This window comes from Podarcis melisellensis, assembly GCF_964234715.1.
Source record: "Podarcis melisellensis genome assembly, chromosome: 3".
NCBI classification, from domain to species: Eukaryota; Metazoa; Chordata; class Lepidosauria; order Squamata; family Lacertidae; genus Podarcis; species Podarcis melisellensis.
In genome coordinates this window covers 83,091,857-83,111,083 of record NC_138530.1, presented here as the reverse complement: position 1 = coordinate 83,111,083, position 19,227 = coordinate 83,091,857, and the positions used below count along the sequence as shown (strand labels likewise).

Sequence of the window (19,227 nt, the reverse complement as noted above, 5' to 3'; positions counted from 1 at the left end):
ATGTCCATATATTGTTGGAAGAGTAACGTCAATGCAAATTTCTGGACTATGTTCAAACCTTGCAACACGCTCAGTTTTTACATTTTTCCTTTTCCATCTGGTCACCTATTGCACATACGTGATGCAGCTTATCAAAGTCTATATTTTAAAATTCAAGACTCGCTCATCTCTTACCAGCTCAACTAATTACAGCTTTCCTGAGCTCACGCAATGCAGTATTTTACTGATGTGTGCCTGAAGTCAATTAATTGTACAATTGTGCAAATGAAATGTACCCCAAAGGCTCCAAAGCTGGAAGGCTGGGCAGCCTTCCCCTACCTACTGTCCTTCAGAGTCCTTGGGCTACAACTCCCATTGGTCCCAGCCAGCATGGCCAATGGTCAAGGATCATGGTAGTTGTAGTCAATGGGCCATATTTGATTAACTTGCTGCACTAGCAGAAGCCTGCACAATGAGTCATGCTGCAGTAATGGGACATTACCCCCTCTTCTCCCCCTACACACCCTCTGCATCCTCCCCAAATCTGTTCCAGGGGTTCGGGAGAACCCCCAGAACAGCATGGGTTGTGGGGAGGAGAGGGGAGATCTCATCCTATCTGGAAACAGAAATACTTGCCAGATGAAACAATCTCCATGGTGCTACTTTGGATACAACCCCAAAACATTCTGAGGGCACCAGACTGGGGAAGGCTGACATAAGGTAAATTATGGGTGCATCCACAAATTCTACTTGCAACCATTGTGATAATCTGCATGTGTTGAAATAGTGATAACTCAGCAACCACTTTAAACAGAGCTTTCATATCACCTAGGTCAACTGAGCCTGGGGGCCAAGGTGAAATATCATGAATTTGGGCTCAGCTAAGGAGGAATGTTTTGACCAAACTGCGGGAGGCAGTGGAAGAATGGAGTGCCTGGCGTGCTCTGGTCCATGGGGTCATGAAGAGTCGGACACGACTAAATGACTAAACAACAGCAACAAAGGAGGAAGGTAGCTGGAAGCAAACCCTTTCGGGTATATTGTTAATTACTAACTGCAAAACTGACATTTGGTATTTCCCTGATATGGATTTTGGAATTTTCCTTATGGGCCAGCACAGCTACCTTTACTTTTGAAGCAATTGTCAAGTGTGTCAGTGAAAGAAGGGATCCCTATCTGCTCAGATAGGAATGTTCTTTAAAGATCCCCAATTTGCTAGATATTGATAAAGCTGGTTGCCTTATCATGCTGGTAGGAAGTGCTTTTGGTCTGAAGGGGCAAATGGGTATGAGACAGGCTTCCCCGGGGCACAATTGCTGTTCCTTGGAATGTGACTAATCCACTATGTTTTCTGCAACATGGGGTCATTTTAATTCACAGAAGAGGACTTCACCACCATGCTGATTCTGGCATGAGCTGAGTCTTCTGCAAACATCTGTATGAACATCCAAGCCACATTTTGTATGAATATCCAGTCCAAGCAACCTTGCCTCCGGTGAACTTATGAATTGCAAGGCAGATTCTGGAGGGCTGCTTGGAAAAACAGACTAATCCCTATGTAACAGGGAACTGTAGCTCTGTGGGGGTTTGAACTATGGTTGTTTGGGTTGTTTGGTGGATGCACTTTAAATGTGCTTTGAGTATAACATGTATGCAGCCTTGGATTCAGCAACACTTTCTGAAACCCTGGGGAGCTACTGCTGCTCATAGAATAGTACAATTGTAGGCTTGGAAAGGATTCTAAGAGTCATCTAGTCCAACTTTCTGCGTTGCAGGAATCATAGCAAAAGAATCCCTGACAGATGGCCATCCAACCTCTGCTCAGAAACCTCCGATGAAGAAGAGTCAACCACCTTTTGGAGGCAGCCCGTTCCACTGTTGAGCAGCTCTTACCACCAGAAAGTTATCCCTAATACAGTGGTACCTCTGGTTACGTACTTAATTTGTTCTGGAGGTCCGTTCTTAACCTGAAATTGTTCTTAACCTGAGATACTATTTCTGGGTTAGCGGAGTCTGTAACCTGAAGCGTATGTAACCCGAGGTACCACTGTATTTAGAAGCTCCTTTTTTGTAATTTGAATCCATTGGTTCAGGTCTTAACCTCTGGAGAAGCAAAAAATAAGCTGGTTCCATCTTCCATGTGATGGCTCTTCAGATATTTGAAGAAGTCTATCAAATCACCTCTTCCTCAACGCACCCAGCTCCCTCAACTGTTCCTCATAGGGCTTGGTTTCCAGACCCCTTTGTCATCTTGGTTGCCCTCATCTGCACATGTTCCAGTCACGGTAAACAATACTGAGCTAGATGGACCAAAGGCAACATCCTAGGCTCCTATATAACACCGTGATACACAATATACATTAACATGCAATGAGAGATGAGTGTTAATAGGGAAAAAAGCATGCATTCTCCCCAAGAGGCCTCTCTGTTCTAGTGCATGAAGTGGCTTCCCCTCCTTGGTTATTTTTTTAAAAAATTAAGGATGTGCCATCCACCCCTTCAGGGCTGTGCCCACCTCTCTAGTGTGAGCGGGCATTTCCTGGAGAAGAACAAGGCAAGCCCTTTGGCAGCCTTCTGTCTCCATTTTGTCTGAACAGTTGTCTCACTAATGCTACCAAACCAGGCTTAGTACAATAACAGCAGCGCTAAAAACGAATGTACACAAGCCCTCAAGATTAACTTTCTTGGATGGTGGCTGGCTCCAGACATTCTGCCTGGAAGCATAACAAGAGTCAAGTCCATTGACTCCAATCGCTAACTCAGTGCCAGCTGTCTCTTCACTGGCTAACAGGACCTGCACTGTTTGTTCACCTCTAGAGAATGCTATTTTGCTTAACAGTGGCAGGGTCATATCAAATGAAGTCACCATTTAAGTAATAGCCCTGGGGATAATGGATAGCCACCCAGGGTAGTAGCAGTTATAATAGCACAAGACACATTTCCCCCATGTCCTTTCTAAATGAATTGTTTGTGCATCCTTGCAACAAAACAAAACAAAAAAAGAAAGGAAAGGAAAGAGGAGGGGCTGGGGAAAGCTGTATAGTGCTAGGAAAGAGCTGAAAAACAACTTGACATTTACAGTCAACACAATCAACATGTAATCTAAGAGCACGCTCAGAAAAGTCTGTGTTGAAGGGTAATTGAAAAGCGGAGGGGTGGGGGAGAGAGAGAGCCATGGTAAAATCCAAGCCAAACTCAAGATTTACTGAAACCAGAAGGCTTGCAACACTGTAAGAAAGAGAAAGATATTGGCCGCGGATGAAAGCAGAGCATTTCACAGATAATGAAATAAAAATTTTCATTTTGGAACGTTTAAGCAGGAAACTTCAATCCTGCACGACCAGTTACAGAATAAAACGGTGCTATCTTTCATAAAAGACACCATTTCCCCCCCCCCCCCGCCAAGTCCATATATTACTTTAAAGGTATAACTCAAAATCAGCCTTCAGCTGAATGTGATGGTTTAAAAGGGACAGTACAGGAGATGGATAATGTGAGTATCTAGGGAATGAACTCCTGGGTGGTTTTGTAATATGTTTTGCTTTTCAGAGTCTGCTTGATATCTAACCTCATAAGGAACAAAATTAAGGCATAATTTATTTAAAAGCCAACTTCTCTACTTCCAGGACCCTCTGTTTCTAAATAAAAACAACAGTTGTGTGGCAGTCTAAAGACTGGACAAAGTTGACAGTGGTGAACTATTCAACAGGAAGATTTGACTTAGAACTGTAGTACTGGTAAAATCCATTTGCTGGTCTTTAGGGTGTCACAAAATTCTTCGCCATTTTTAACCACAAGAGGCTAACAGTTTCCCTCCCCACTCCCTGGAATTTGAGTCCTTTGTTACAAGCCTAGCTCTTAGACCCACACCAGCAGCAGCTGGAGTTGCTATCCCACCATGCTGTCCCATGCATGTTTACTCGGAAGCAGGCCCCACTGTCTTGGGATGGGCTATTATTTTTTAAAAGGGAGCCTTTTAGGCCTAGCAGTTTCCTTTAGCTAGGCTAAAGAGGATCACTGTCCACTTCAGAATCTGCAGTCCAGCAGATTCCTTTGCAAGGTGGTGTGGCTTGGTCCCTCCTCCCCATTATTCCCTATAAAGCTTCAAAAGCAATATATTGTTGGAAAATTCCATTCCACCTTTAGTTGCAGACATGGAACTGTTGCATGTCACATGTCTGTTTACATACCAGCACAGCTTGCTGGGAACTTCCATTGTGTGTATAGCCTTTGCTTTTGACTGTCTTTCTGAGGAGAAGAAAGTGAGACGACATGTTTCTTTTGTCCTGATTTATGCTTAATAAATCCGTAGCTTGTTAGTATGTTTCCACAAGCCTCATGCCTGTTCTGTTTGTGCAGTATGCTCTGCTGATATAGCGTGCTCAGTCTTTTGAAGTCTGAGTTGCTGATTTACATCGCACCAGAGGTTGGGGGTTCATCATGGCTGGAAGGGAATGATCCAGCTGGGGGCTAGCCAGCTGGAATCTCGGCCCCTGAAGGATGCTGACATATATCTGTCTGAGTGGCTAGTGCATGGGCTGCCTAGTCTCACCAGCACACCTACAGAACCTCCCCCCCCCTTTTGGCCCTTGGTCAGTTGGGCCAATGGTTTGGGGATGGGAGACTCAGATCTCCTTCAGATTCCCTGATAATATCCTATGGCTTTTGGGATACTTCTCCAGGGAACATAGGACTGCAGCCTCAATCACTAAGAAGTGATAAAGGAAATCTACATATTTAAATTTTGCATATGTGTGTGTGGGTTACTTTCTCTCCAAATATACATTTTGATTCATTTTTTTAAAGCCAAGAAATACATTGGAGCATTCAGGAAGTATGAAAATTGATGGAGAGCAGAAGTCTAACCTGCTGGACTAGGAGATACAGATCAGGTTGATTTATACTGGAATTGGCAAAGATCAAATTCCATAGTTTGCAGAGACCCCCCCCCCCTGGAGTTCTTTGCAGTTTGCTTTGGATTTTACCATCATAAATACATTAGTATCCACAAACCTGACTACCTCACTGCTCACTCCAGACTCCAGGGCACCAATCCAAATATAGATCTTTCAAGGACCCCAGTGCATACCTTACTCCACTGTGAAAACTTTCCATATATTCCTATTCCCAGCTTCCTGTTCCTTAACTAGTTACCAGTTCATTAGAGGACCTATGCTATTGGTGTCTATGCTTGTGAAAGAAAGATATTTTGAAAACCACTTTGGGCTTTTCATTTGCCTGGCAGATGCGGTACAGTAAATGCAAAATATGCCTTTTGGAACCCAATCCTATCTGTATCTCCTTGTTGCAATTCCCACTGAGTTGTGCATTCTTTTCATTTGGGAAAGTACTCTGAGTAACGGACTTCATAACCCTTACAAACTGAACTTGGGTCTCTTATCTTGCTCTCTGTCTATTGAACTAGATATTTAAATGTTCACTGTTTCCAGGAAGGGATCTCACTGCCATAATTCTGAGGAAGGGAGATACAAAGGCAGAGACTGGTTTTGTTTGCAAATTCCTTTGCCTGACACAGGCTGTATATGAATGTACATCTGGATATATTACCAAACACATCTAGTGCAGCGCTCTTTAGCACATTAGAGTTTGCAAAGAAAATGGCACAACCACCCCTAGGCATTGTTTCAAGCTTGCATTATTGTGCGAAACTGTGTCTGGAGTGGGAACACTGTTGTTAACATACGTTGTGCGTGTTCTGGGCATGCTTAACAATGTAAGAACCAGGGGGGAAAGCACATCATACTTTAAAAGAAAACATATACATCTCTGAAATACATCCCAGAAGTACTTTTCTATACCACCATGTGAGCACTCCAGAGAGTACACAGATATTCTGATTGAACAGCAATGGCAATAGTGCAAAATCTGATCTCAGAGCAATTTTAACTTGGCACAATGCTCCACAGAAACTTCTTTGGATCTGGGAATATAAGTATAAAAAATATTTGTCAGTACAATGTTCAAGGATAAATGGTAAGGAACTGTAGTTTGTTTGTTTTTAATGCATTGGGTTATAGCCAATGCTAAGCCTACTCAGAGTAGATCCATTGAAATTAATTGGCATGACTAACTTAGGTCCATTCATTACAGAGGGTCTAGTCCGATTAGAACTTAGTTGGATACAACCCATATTTTCCATCTCACCATAGTTCAATTTTGGCCATTATGTTTCAGATACCTCTGAGATCATACAATGGCTGTTACATATCTTGCCATATGCTTTTTATTAAAATTTTGATAAAATGTAAACCTCAAACTCAGCTGATCAAACTTGATTATGATGATTTCATCAATAGCAGAAAAATAAGATTGTGTCCAGGGCAGGGGCAACCTATGGCCCTCCAAATGTGGGACTACAACTCCCATCATCCTTGATCACGGGCTGTGCTGGCTGGGACTGATGGGAGCTGGAGTCCAGCATACTCGGTGGGGCAGTTGCCATTGCTGCAAGGACCAATGATGCCAGAGACATTGGCTTGCATCTGAGGGCAAGGGAGAGACAGCACAGTAGTGGAGCAAGCAGAAAGGCATTGGTTCAACCCCAAGCATCTTCAGATAAAAGGACCGAATAGCAGGTGATGAGGAAAAGCACTGCCTAAGATCATGCCAAACCACTATCAGAGCAAACAACACTAGCCTAGATGGGCAAATGGTCAGAGTGGTTATAAGGGGATTGTGATGGGCTAAGCCAGGCCGTGATCTAAAAAAACCCCCATTTAGGTACATGCAAGGATTTGTACTAATGCAGCGACATTTTCTTACACGCCCCACCCATTGCAGCAGCACTTCTGAAACTTCATAACAGCTTGTCCAGGGGCGCAGAGATATTTTAAGAAGTGGGTGGTCCTCTTTTCCACCTAAGAAGGTAATTTTGAGGAATATTCTCTTCCTTCCCTCCTCCATTTCCCCACATCCTCTAGTGAAGACAAGAAGCAACACACAGTCTTACAAAGGCAAGTCAGTATAAGAACAGAAGTGATAAGGAAACCCCAAATTCCTTTTCTTCGCAGTATAAAGGATGCAGCGTATTTTGTACACACCGAGAATAATGCTCAGGGTCACGCAAAAAATAATAATGCATTAATTAAAACCTGTCACAGACATTTACGTAAAGGCCCCCAATACAAACAAGCAGGTTCCATGGGGATGTGAGCTGGCCAAAAATACCATGATGATGTAATGATATTTTACTCACTCTCTGGCACTCTGCAGTCTTGTTCAGCGGATCCATAGGCCCTGCTTTTCATTAAGTTTACCCCTGTGCAAAATGAACTAGAAGGGAGACTAACTGAACCTTTTTATTCTGTGCATTTTGGTGAAAAGATTCAGGCATCAGTCACAGCTACCATGACATTATGTTTTGTTTTCTGCAACACCATTGCTGTTTATGCCAAATATATATCTTGTGATAGAATTTGGCAAAGAGACAGACCCTCCAAGTGTCCCTATTTTCCAGAGACGTCCCTGATTTAGAGTTGTTGTCCTGGTTTCTGATTTGATCCCAGAATGTCCCAATTTTCCTCAGGGTGTCCCTATTTTCATTCGGAAAATGTTGGAGGGTATGGAGTTATCTGACCCCAGAGCCAACTGAAGGCAATTTTATACAGGGAAGGTTTTTTTTAAAAAAAATGTTTAATTATGTTATTATATATGTTGGAAGCTGCCCAGAGTGGCTGGGACAACCCAGTAAGATGTGTGGGGCATAAATAGTAAAATTATCATTATGGAATGGGACGTCCCTATTTTCATCAGAGAAATGTTGGAAGGTATGAAAAGGTCAATATTGGGTTTGTCTGCCATCCTAAGACTCCAGATTGGCCTAAGGATATGTCTGCCTCACAAATGAAGTTGTTGTTTTAATTCATTAAACATTATGGTGGAACCTGTGTTCCATCGATTAACACATGCATGTGATATGCATGTGGCTCTTGATAAAGTTATCTTGCCTAGAAACTCTTCAGTTCACTATTTTCACCAAAAATTATTTCCAAAACTGTTTTCCACAAGTCGTAAGTTTTTCTTAAGTTTGCTTAACAAATGGGGTGTGGGTGTTACTTAATTATATATTATTAATTGCTGCTATTTATCACCGCATGTCTCTGTAGCCACTTCAGCCTGTCTTGTTATGGTCTCTCATCCTCAAGTATGAAGTATCAGGCCTCTTTCTACGTCAGAGACCTGACGTAGCAGAATGAGACTGACAGAAAGAAAAGAGGAATCAAAGCAATTTTTCTCTCACACACATACCTTTGCAGAGCCAAAACACTTTCTCCATAAGCTTTTGCTCTTCAGGATATGAAACAACATGAACAAGAATTATTAATGTTGCTCCCGCTGTGCTGCGAAGCAAACCAGTTAAAGCAGTCAATGTCACTTGTGGCAGGGAAATGGGGGAAATATGGGAAATATGGCCATGTGGTTTAGAAGTCCCGAAAAACCCAAGTTTCAATTCCTCTTGCCACCACAGGGCAGTAGATATTTGTAGTTGCTTCCCTGGCACATGAAATAACAGCTGCTGTGCTTCTGAAAGATTTCTAGCATGGCTCTTGGTGCAGCAGACACCACTGGATAATAGAAACCTGCAGCAACAGGAAACCAAGGGGAACCACTTCAGACCTTTGACTTCCTGCCATTATTTGGATCCACTTTTAAATAAGACATTGCCTGGTCTCCAATTGTCCAGTTCTGAAGCTTTTCTTTCTATGCTTTTTCATCACCCGATACCTGCCTCACAGAGCATTCATGCAACCACATTGTGCCAAGATTGGAGATATAAGCCATTGACAAAATGGCTGAAATACCCAAGGTGTGCCCAGTACCAGGACAGGGGGCGGGGTGGGGGTGGAGGGAGGCACACAACAGCAAAAAATACAAAAATAAACAAAATAAAATTTGAAAGGCACATCTCAGTCCTCCCAGGGAATGCCATCACATTTCACCCAAAAGGGACTGTGTTGTAGTGACTCTCAGTGCAGTGTGGACATGGAGGGAGCCAGCCACACACAGGCTGAGCCATGACAATGTCTGTCGTCGTCATCACATTTATTACCCAATGCCCACCCTTCAACAGCAGGTCCCAGGGTGGGTTGCAATGGGTCATATTATTGTGCCTCAACACCTGTTAAACACAGATGAATAGCTGTTTCACAATTCTGATATTTAGCAAGATGAACATTGTAAGGCGCTTAGCTCATTAGAAATTATATGTATTCAATTTCTGTATCTGGGACTATACACAACTAATGGCCCTGTTGTTGTTGTTTAGTCGTTTAGTCGTGTCCGACTCTTCGTGACCCCATGGACCAGAGAACGCCAGGCACCTCTGTCCTCTACTGCCTCCCGCAGTTTGGTCAAACTCATGCTGGTAGCCTCGAAAACACTATCCAACCATCTCGTCCTCTGTCGCCCCCTTCTCCTTGTGCCCTCCATCTTTCCCAACATCAGGGTCTTCTCCAGGGAGTCTTCTCTTCTCATGAGGTGGCCAAAGTACTGGAGCCTCAGCTTCACAATCTGTCCTTCCAGTGAGCACTCAGGGTTGATTTCCTTCAGTATGGAGAGGTTTGATCTTCTTGCAGTCCATGGGACTCTCAAGAGTCTCCTCCAGCACCATAATTCAAAAGCATCAATTCTTCGGCGATCAGCCTTCTTTATGGTCCAGCTCTCACTTCCATACATCACTACTGGGAAAACCATAGCTTTAACTATACGAACCTTTGTTGGCAAGGTGATGTCTCTACTTCTCAAGATGCTGTCTAGGCCTGTCATTGCCCTTCTCCCAAGAAGCAGGCGTCTTTTAATTTCGTGGCTGCTGTCACCATCTGCAGTGATCATTGAGCCCAAGAAAGTAAAATCTCTCACTACCTCCATTTCTTCCCCTTCTATTTGCCAGGAGGTGATGGGACCAGTGGCCATGATCTTCGTTTTTTTGATGTTGAGCTTCAGACCATATTTTGCGCTCTCCTCTTTCACCCTCATTAAAAGGTTCTTTATTTCCTCCTCACTTTCTGCCATCAAGGTTGTGTCATCTGCATATCTGAGGTTGTTGATATTTCTTCCGGCAATCTTAATTCCGGCTAGGGATTCATCCAGCCCGGCCTTTCGCATGATGAATTCTGCAAATAAGTTAAATAAGCAGGGAGACAAAATACAGCCTTGTCGTACTCCTTTCCCAATTTTGAACCAATCAGTTGTTCCATATCCAGTTCTAACTGTAGCTTCTTGTCCCACATAGAGATTTCTCAGGAGACAGATGAGGTGATCTGGCACTCCCATTTCTTTAAGAACTTGCCATAGTTTGCCGTGGTCGACACAGTCAAAGGCTTTTGCATAGTCAATGAAGCAGAAGTAGATGTCTTTCTGGAACTCTCTAGCTTTCTCCATAATCCAGCGCATGTTTGCAATTTGGTCTCTGGTTCCTCTGCCTCTTCTAAATCCAGCTTGCACTTCTGGGAGTTCTCGGTCCACATACTGCTTGAGCCTTCCTTGTAGAATTTTAAGCATAACCTTGCTAGCGTGTGAAATGAGTGCAATTGTGCGGTAGTTGGAGCATTCTTTGGCACTGCCCTTCTTTGGGATTGGGATGTAGACTGATCTTCTCCAATCTTCTGGCCACTGCTGAGTTTTCCAAACTTGCTGGCATATTGAGTGTAGCACCTTAACAGCATCATCTTTTAAAATTTTAAATAGTTCAGCTGGAATACCGTCACTTCCACTGGCCTTGTTATTTGCAGTGCTTTCTAAGGCCCATTTGACTTCACTCTCCAGGATGTCTGGCTCAAGGTCAGCAACCACACTACCTGGGGTATACGGGACATCCATTTCTTTCTGGTATAATTCCTCTGTGTATTCTTGCCACCTCTTCTTGATGTCTTCTGCTTCTGTTAGGTCCTTTCCACTTTTGTCCTTTATTATGGAAATCTTTGTACGAAATGTTCCTTTCATATCTCCAATTTTCTTGAACAGATCTCTGGTTCTTCCCATTCTATTGCTTTCCTCTATTTCTTTGCATTGCTCGTTTAAGAAGGTCTTCTTGTCTCTCCTTGCAATTCTTTGGAAATCTGCATTCAATTTCCTGTATCTTTCACCATCTCCCTCACATTTTGCTTGCCTTCTCTCCCCCGCTATTTGTAAGGCCTCATTGGACAGCCACTTTGCTTTCTTGCATTTCCTTTTCATTGGGATGGTTTTTGTTGCTGCCTCCTGTATAATGTTACGAGCCTCCATCCATAGTTCTTCAGGCACTCTGTCCACCAAATCTAAATCCTTAAACCTGTTCCTCACTTCCACTGTGTATTCATAAGGGATTTGACTTAGATTGTATCTTACCGGCCCAGTGGTTTTTCCTACTTTCTTCAGTTTAAGCTTGAATTTTGCTATAAGAAGCTGATGATCTGAGCCACAGTCAGCTCCAGGTCTTGTTTTTGCTGACTGTATAGAGCTTCTCCATCTTTGGCTGCAGAGAATATAATCAATCTGATTTCGATGCTGCCCATCTGGTGATGTCCATGTGTAGAGTCGTCTCTTGTGTTGTTGGAAAAGCGTGTTTGTGATGACCAGCTTGTTCTCTTGACAGAACTCTATTAGCCTTTGCCCTGCTTCGTTTTGATCTCCAAGGCCAAACTTGCCAGTTGTTCCTTTTATCTCTTGACTCCCTACTTTAGCATTCCAATCCCCTATGATGAGAAGAACATCCTTCTTTGGTGTCACTTCTATAAGGTGTTGTAAGTCTTCATAGAATTGGTCAATTTCAGTTTCTTCAGCACCAGTAGTTGGTGCATAAACTTGGATTACTGTGATGTTAAAAGGTCTGCCTTGGATTCGTATCGAGATCATTCTATCATTTTTGAGATTGCATCCCAGTACAGCCTTCGCCACTCTTTTGTTGACTATGAGGGCCACTCCATTTCTTTTACGGGTTTCTTGCCCACAGTAGTAGATATGATGGTCATCCGAACTGAATTCACCCATTCCCGTCCATTTTAGTTCACTGATGCCCAGGATGTCAATATTTATTCTTGCCATCTCATTTTTGACCACCTCCAACTTACCCAGGTTCATGGTTCTTACATTCCAGGTTCCTATGCAATATTTTTCTTTACAGCATTGGACTTTCCTTTCGCTTCCAGGCATATCTGCAACTGAGCGTCCTTTCGGCTTTGGCCCAGCCGCTTCATCAGCTCTGGATCTACTTGTACTTGCCCTCCGCTCTTCCCCAGTAGCATGTTGGACGCCTTCCGACCTGAGGGGCCCATCTTCCAGCGTCATAACTTTTATATGCCTGTTGTCTTTGTCCATGGAGTTTTCTTGGCAGGGATACTGGAGTGGCTTGCCGGTTCCTCCTCCAGGTGGATCACGTTTGGTCAAAACTCTCCACTATGACCTGTTCATCTTGGGTGCCCTGCTCGGCATAGTTCATAGCTTCTCTGAGTTCTTCAAGCCCCTTCGCCACGGCAAGGCAGTGATCCATGAAGGGGACTAATGGCCCTACCATTAGGTAAAGTGAAGGAGGCAACCTCAGGTACCTGATTTCAGATGTCATGAAAGGGCCACCAATGGTTAGCTGGTTAATGCATTATTGTTGCTGTTATTCCCCCCCCCCCATGTATTTTATCTGTTTGTCTTTTACTGATAGAAAGAGGGAGTGGTACCCTACAAAAGAGAATACTATTCACTGGTCTGCCTGAGGGCCTGCCCTGCTCTCTTTCTCTCTCTCTCTTTCTCTCTCTTTCTTTCTTTCTCTCTTTCTTTCTCTCTCTCTCTCTCTCTCTCTCTCTCTCTCTCTCTCTCTCACACACACACACACACAAAAAGACATTTATGGCACATACTTCACTTTTTATCCGCCATATTTTTCCATGTATAACACTCCCCCCTGTATAAGACTATTTTTTGGGACCCCAAATCAAGGAAATGGGGGGAAATTGCCCAGAGTTGTTGAGCTTTTTTGGGGGGGTTGCCAACAATCGCTAACCTGCCTGCCTGCCACTGCCAATCACATGCCTCACCGAAGCCACCAATCGTCTGCCCAATGGCCGCCAGCAGCAGCCAATCGCCAGCAGGCTTGTTGCAGCCACCACTCACCCACCCAATCACCGCAGACAATCTCCTGCTCACAGAAGCCACCAATCGCCCTCTGCACTATCCGTGTATAAGATGACCCCCAATTTTTAACATTAAAAAACCAAAAAAATGTCTTATACACAGAAAAATACAGTATCTATCTATCTGGCTATCTAGCTATTTGGCTATCTAGCTATCTAGCTATCATCTATCTATCATCTATCATTTTTTAAACTGTCTACAAAATTGCCATAGAATTTCTTATGAATATTATAGTCCATGGATGTTTATTTTTGCATCTGGCCTGGACTGGGTACCAGAAAAGTAAACCTGTGTCGTATTACATGAGATGAAATAGCATGCTAAATAAATACTTTCTCAATTCCATGATCAAAGAGAAAGCTTGAATAAAATTATGCTGTCATTAAAGCCGCGATCCATTAAAGGCTTAGTCTGTGTCACGAACCATCTATTTTATTGGGCCAAGATGTGGTAAAGGCTGTATCTGGGGCACACTCAATTTTTATTTTGTTTTCAAGGTTATAAAGCAACAGCAAGACATGTTTGCCTGTCTCCTTCATTCTATACACCAAGTATCTTAAACATACTAATGTAATTATTAAATGATGACTAAAAAAAATAAAAATGAACTTCTGCATTGAACCTGCAGTAGGTAAATCAGAATGAAGTAGACATCAATATATTGTATTGCAAGGCATGTAACCTCCATCCATTGCATTCTTCAAGATAACCCAGGTAATGACTAGAGTAAATTAAACACATCAGGTGGAATTCAACTAAGTTTTACTCAAAGTAAACCTGTTGAAATGAATGGTCCTAACTTAGACATGTTCATTAATTTGAAGTTGCCTACTCTCAGCGAAGGAACGCGGGTGGTGCTGTGGGTTAAACCACAGAGCCTAGGACTTGCTGATCAGAAGGTTGGTGGTTCGAATCCCTGCGACGGGGTGAGCTCCCATTGCTTGGTCCCTGTTCCTGCCAACCTAGCAGTTCAAAAGCACGTCAAAGTGCAAGTAGATGAATAGGTACTGCTCTGGCGGGAAGGTAAACAGCGTTTCCATGCGCTGCTCTGGTTCACCAGAAGAGGCTTAGTCCTGCTGGCCACATGACCCAGAAGCTGTACGCCAGCTCCCTCGGCGTGATGAGTGCCGCAACCCCAGAGTCGGGCACGAATGGACCTAATGGTCAGGGGTCCCTTTACCTTTACCTTTACTCTCAGCAAAACTTCACTAAATACCACCCAACATTCTGTATTTTACAAATTACGCTGTTTCTTTGTTTACTACATTTGCATGTTACACCCCCACCATTCAATGCATTGTACACTGATTGCCTTGTAGAAAGTGGTAATTGAAGCACACAGAACCAACTCTGCAAGTGTTTCTTTAAAACACCCTGAGCAAGGTAACGAGAAAGAAAAAGCAGCAGGGCAAATGGTTCTTCCTCTTAATTAATCCATGCTTAATCAATAATCAATCAATAATCAATCAAACAAACAGAATGTCGGCCACAGCGGTGACTCAGTTCTTAAGGGGAAGTGTGGGGAAACCCATCATGTGTCCTGTATGCATTGTGGCCTTTCCTTTATCAACTGCCACAAATATTCCTCACATTCCAAGACAGTGAGGGACTTCTTGCAGTGTTAACTATTTAATGGTTCCATTGTGGGTGGATACATTATTTGCACCGATTAGGAAGCATATTTAGCACACGTTTTATGTTAAAATTCACATGCATATAGCCCCTTTTTAAAGAATTGGGCTCTTTCTGCTGCAAATTTCTTGGGAGCAGTATGCAGATGACTGTTTACAGAGTGGGTGCAAGGGATGTTTGAGGAATTTAAACTGGCCTGATCCGTATGCCTGCAAGCACACAAAAACTCCTTCTTGTAAATACTTGTCACTTTTAAAGTTTTTTAAGTGTTTACAAGAAGAAGAGTGGGAATAAGAGGTGTCTGTCGGTTCTTTAACTTAAACATCAAGGCTGCTGATTCTGCATCAGCAAATGGGCAATAACAATGTCACTGAGAATTCAAATCAGCCTCATGCCAGAATGTCACAACACTTTACAGTGAAGACCTCAAACTCTCTGTGCATAAAACAAGACTCTGTAGCTTTCCAAGCTATTATGCATAAATTTCAGTTTTAGTGTTCCTTATTCTAATTTACCTTTACTCTGAAGCTATTGTCGGCTGTGAAGTTGTCCATTACCTTCTCTTCATGCCACTTACAATGGCTAATTTATAAAAAGAAAGGTTGAGAACCTCACGTCCTGTCAAAAGATATTTCCACTTTAAGCAAAAACATACCCAGACATTGCTTGAATTTGGCCCCTTTCTTAACCTCCAAAAGAATTCATTTTGGCAGTGTGCTGGAAACATATAAGAACAATGTAACAGCTACAGTTTGTTTTCCTTCCTGTAATGTTTTATGATAGCATTTTAAAATATGTGTTTATTTGACACTTAGCCACTGTTATCTTCTATATCTTCTGGAATTTTAGCCCTGTTTCAGCCACACAGAAAGATCAAGAAAAGCTATTTTCACAATCATATACATTAAATGTTGTTTTAACTCAAGGAACTATATGGGGAGTGGTGTAAATCTGTTCTACCAATTTGCAGTTCACACAATTCACCCACACACGGTGTGAGCTTTTCAGAGGCCTAGCTTTGCATTGCCTTAAGCCCAGCTCCGATATCACATTGTCTAAAGTTGGATTTCATAAACTACCTTCTAGATCAGGAGTTCCTCAACTGTTTTTGGCCTGGGGGCACATTTGAAAATCTGAGAAACCGTTATGGGCACCACTAAATATCCATTTCATGGAAGAATGACTAGCAATGCTCAGAACTCCCTCAAAACAGGCAAAACATCTACACACATCCAAACAAATAAAAGACAGACAAAAGGGTGTGTGTGGAATTAGGCAATCCTTTAAAACAACATTGTTTTAAAGGTGCCTGAGATGCCCAGGTGTCAATGAGCAGTTTTAGATACATTTCTTAACTGTTAACAGGAGTTTAGTAGGAAAAGAAGTGCTTGCTGGCACAGACTGTCATGACCTCTGTGCCCAGCAATGATGTGGACACAGAGCTGTAGGCCAGGGGTCAGCAAACCTTTTCAGTAGGGGGCCGGTCCACTGTCCCTCAGACCTTGTGGGGGGCCAGACTATATTTCGGGGGGAAATAAATATGAATGAATTCCTATGCCCCACAACTAACCCAGAGATGCATTTTAAATAAAAGCACACATTCTACTCATGTAAAAACACCAGGCAGGCCCCACAAATAACCCAGAGATGCATATTAAATAAAAGAGCACATTCTACTCATGTAAAAACACGCTGATTCCCGGACTGTCCACGGGCCAGATTTAGAAGGCGATTGGGCTGGATCCGGCCCCCAGGCTTTGGTTGCCTACCCATGCTGTAGGCTGTAGGGGAACCAGATAGGGAGCAGAATTTGGATCAGGACTCAGAGATAAGACTGCAGAAGATAGGGAGACCAGTGTGCCCAAGGTGGTTGGACGAGAACTCCCAGAGGAACCTCCCAGACCACGAGGGCCTACAGACCAGGGCCTAACCCCTCACAGACACCTTCCCCAGAGCCCCAAAAACTAGATGCCTCTCACTGCACACCACCAGTCCAGCAGTGTGGGGAGCACACCAGGAGGGAGGCTATGGAAAGGAGGAGGAGGTGTACCCATCTACAGGCCAGAGGATTGACCCATTGAGGCTCCAAAGCTCTCTCAAGGTGGTGGAGTCTGGAGACAGAGGCATAAAAGGCCTTAGTCTGTTTCCAGTCTTTGTCACGGACAAGCAATCTCACTGGTTTCCCTGTAGGTTTTGGCATCAGACCAGAACACAACAGAGCTACAAAATTCACTTCACTGGCAGGACTGCAGATGCAGCCAGGACAAAATGACGCATGTGGGTCACCACATCCACAGCTGTCCTAACTTCATGCTTCTGCATCCATTCAATAATATGGTAGCATTATTTCAGGAGGGTTCTCCCCTTGGGCCCCTGCTGGCAATCTCTTTGCCCATTTCTTGCTTCTCCTGGACATTCAATGGAGGAATGGGTGGGTGAATTGATTAGATAGGGAGGATCAGTTGCTTACCTGCCTGTGCACTCTCTCCATGTCTCTCTCTTTCTCATTGTTTCTGTTTTCATGGCAAGGTGAAGGTGGGGGAGAGCCAATAAAGTGAAAGAAGATGTATGCAGATTAGTGAGCAACAAGAACTCTCCTGTTTTATCATCTTCACCGTCTCAATAATTTCAGGGGTTCTATCTGATGGTTGCTCATCTTCCTGTCACTTGGTCACTTGGCACACTGGTGACAGGAGGAATGTGTAGTGGGATGATCTCCATCTCTCCCATTAATACAATCTGTTAAAATTTCCTGGGCATATTTATGAGTCCAAATAGCCCTAGGGCCATTTTAGATTGATCTCAATGGGAATAACTTCTAAGTAAACATTCATAGGATTGTGCTGCGTATCCTGTAGTTGAGGCCTCAACATGAAGTCTAGTTGGAGAGGGCGGAATATAGACTGAGATTATTCAGTTTCATCTAATACAGTAACAGAGGTGGCATTTAGTCCTTACAGTGTAAAATTTATATGGTTGGAGGATGAAGTTTTGTTTTCTGAACAGCCACAGATCAACATGTTTCCCGCTGCAAATGTCAGCACTGCATAGAGACAGGCTCTTTCACCATCTTTCACCAAATGGCATTTCTTGGAATGCTTATAGCTCGTATCATTTTCAATCAGCATCATTCTCTTTTGATTCCCACACGACAAACCCTTTCAGTGAATCCACTGTCCACGCTGCACTGGACTGTTATTTTGATCAAGGCTACAATCCTAATCTGCTTTAAATGAAAGGCAGTTTAATTGAAATCAGCACAATTATTTCCAAAGACATGACTATCAGCACTAGGGAATTGTAGCACCATTATCTTGGGAAGGAAGGGGATTCATGCGGAGTTTGCAGGAATATGTTATGAGAGGAATTAAACACTTATAATCAAAGCAACAGCTTGAAGGCAGGGTTTATACTGCGGTTCACCAAGATGTAGCTGTCAGCTGTAGCTGTCAGCAGAAACGTTGAAGAAACATTAGCTGCTTCATACCACCAGTAGGGGAGTGGAGCAAGCCTAGCTTCAAAACAGATCTGAAAGTCAGACAGTGTTTGCTTTTAGTGTGCCCCATTAAGAACTAAGGCCTGTTCATTCTACTTTCTTTCACTTGGGTGATAAGAAATGTTGAACAGAGTGACACAAGTCAGATCTATTCTCAAGGCAGATGTTAGTGTGACTGCCAAGCAGTGTGGTGTAGTGGATAGTGTTGAAGACCCGAGATCAAATCCCCATTTGGCTACGAAACTCACAAGGTGACTTTGGCTCAGTCACAATCTCTCAGCCTAAGCTGACCTCATAGAGTTGTTGTAAGGATAAAATGCGGAGAAGGGAACTCAGATACATCACTTTGAGCTCCAATAAAATAAACGGGCATTTCCCACCAATCTTACCGGTGAAAGCTTAGTTAGGATAACTAAACTACTCTATTTGCACTCTGATTATAGAATCTGTAGTTTGCAGGTATTTTACTATAGGGGTTGGACTAGATGACCCCTGTGGTCCCTTCCAAGTCTATGATTCTGTGATACTTCCAGGAGATGGTGTGGTGGGTGAGAAATCTCAAATATCTCTTCTTTTTAATTCTTTTAATAGATACTTCCTGCCAACCATTTCAAAATTCCCTCCACTTCCATGATGCCTAGACACTTGATTTTTTTTTTTTAAAGTATGGTAAAAGTAGCAGTGTTTTTAGAATAATAATAATAATAATAATGGTGAAAGCAGCTGCTCTCAAAATCCTGAAAGCCACAAGACTGTAGAACCTGCAGTTGGAAATGGCCGTTCTCTTACCTAAACTAGGCTTAGCACTCAGGTGTCACCAGACAGCACAACTGCTACCCTTCCAAAACGACTTGAATAAACAACCTAATTCAGTCCTTGCAACGGAGGTAATAATAACACCATGTGAGCTATATTGTCAGGTATGCAAAAGGGCTTAAGAGAAAATTTTGTCTGCTGGACTCAAAGGCTTTGAACGGAGTCAGGAATGATGTATGAGG

At 43.1% G+C, this 19,227-nt stretch overlaps 1 protein-coding gene across 3 annotated transcripts in view; it reads right to left on the bottom strand.

Moving 5' to 3' along the window:
* Positions 1–19,227, bottom strand: part of FILIP1 (filamin A interacting protein 1) — a 79,699-nt gene that overhangs the window by 50,346 nt on the left and 10,126 nt on the right. The window contains exon 2 of one of the 3 annotated variants that reach the window (XM_081904856.1): positions 4,170–4,227. The exons of 1 other annotated variant lie outside the window; for it this stretch is intronic. Coding sequence is in view for 1 of the 2 variants with exons in the window: in XM_081904854.1 (XP_081760980.1) it covers positions 17,204–17,224 (21 nt within the window). In the remaining variant the exon portion in view is untranslated. Of the gene's footprint in view, positions 1–4,169; positions 4,228–17,203; positions 17,231–19,227 lie in introns of all 3 variants that reach the window. One more of the 3 variants, XM_081904854.1, reaches the window with a different exon arrangement.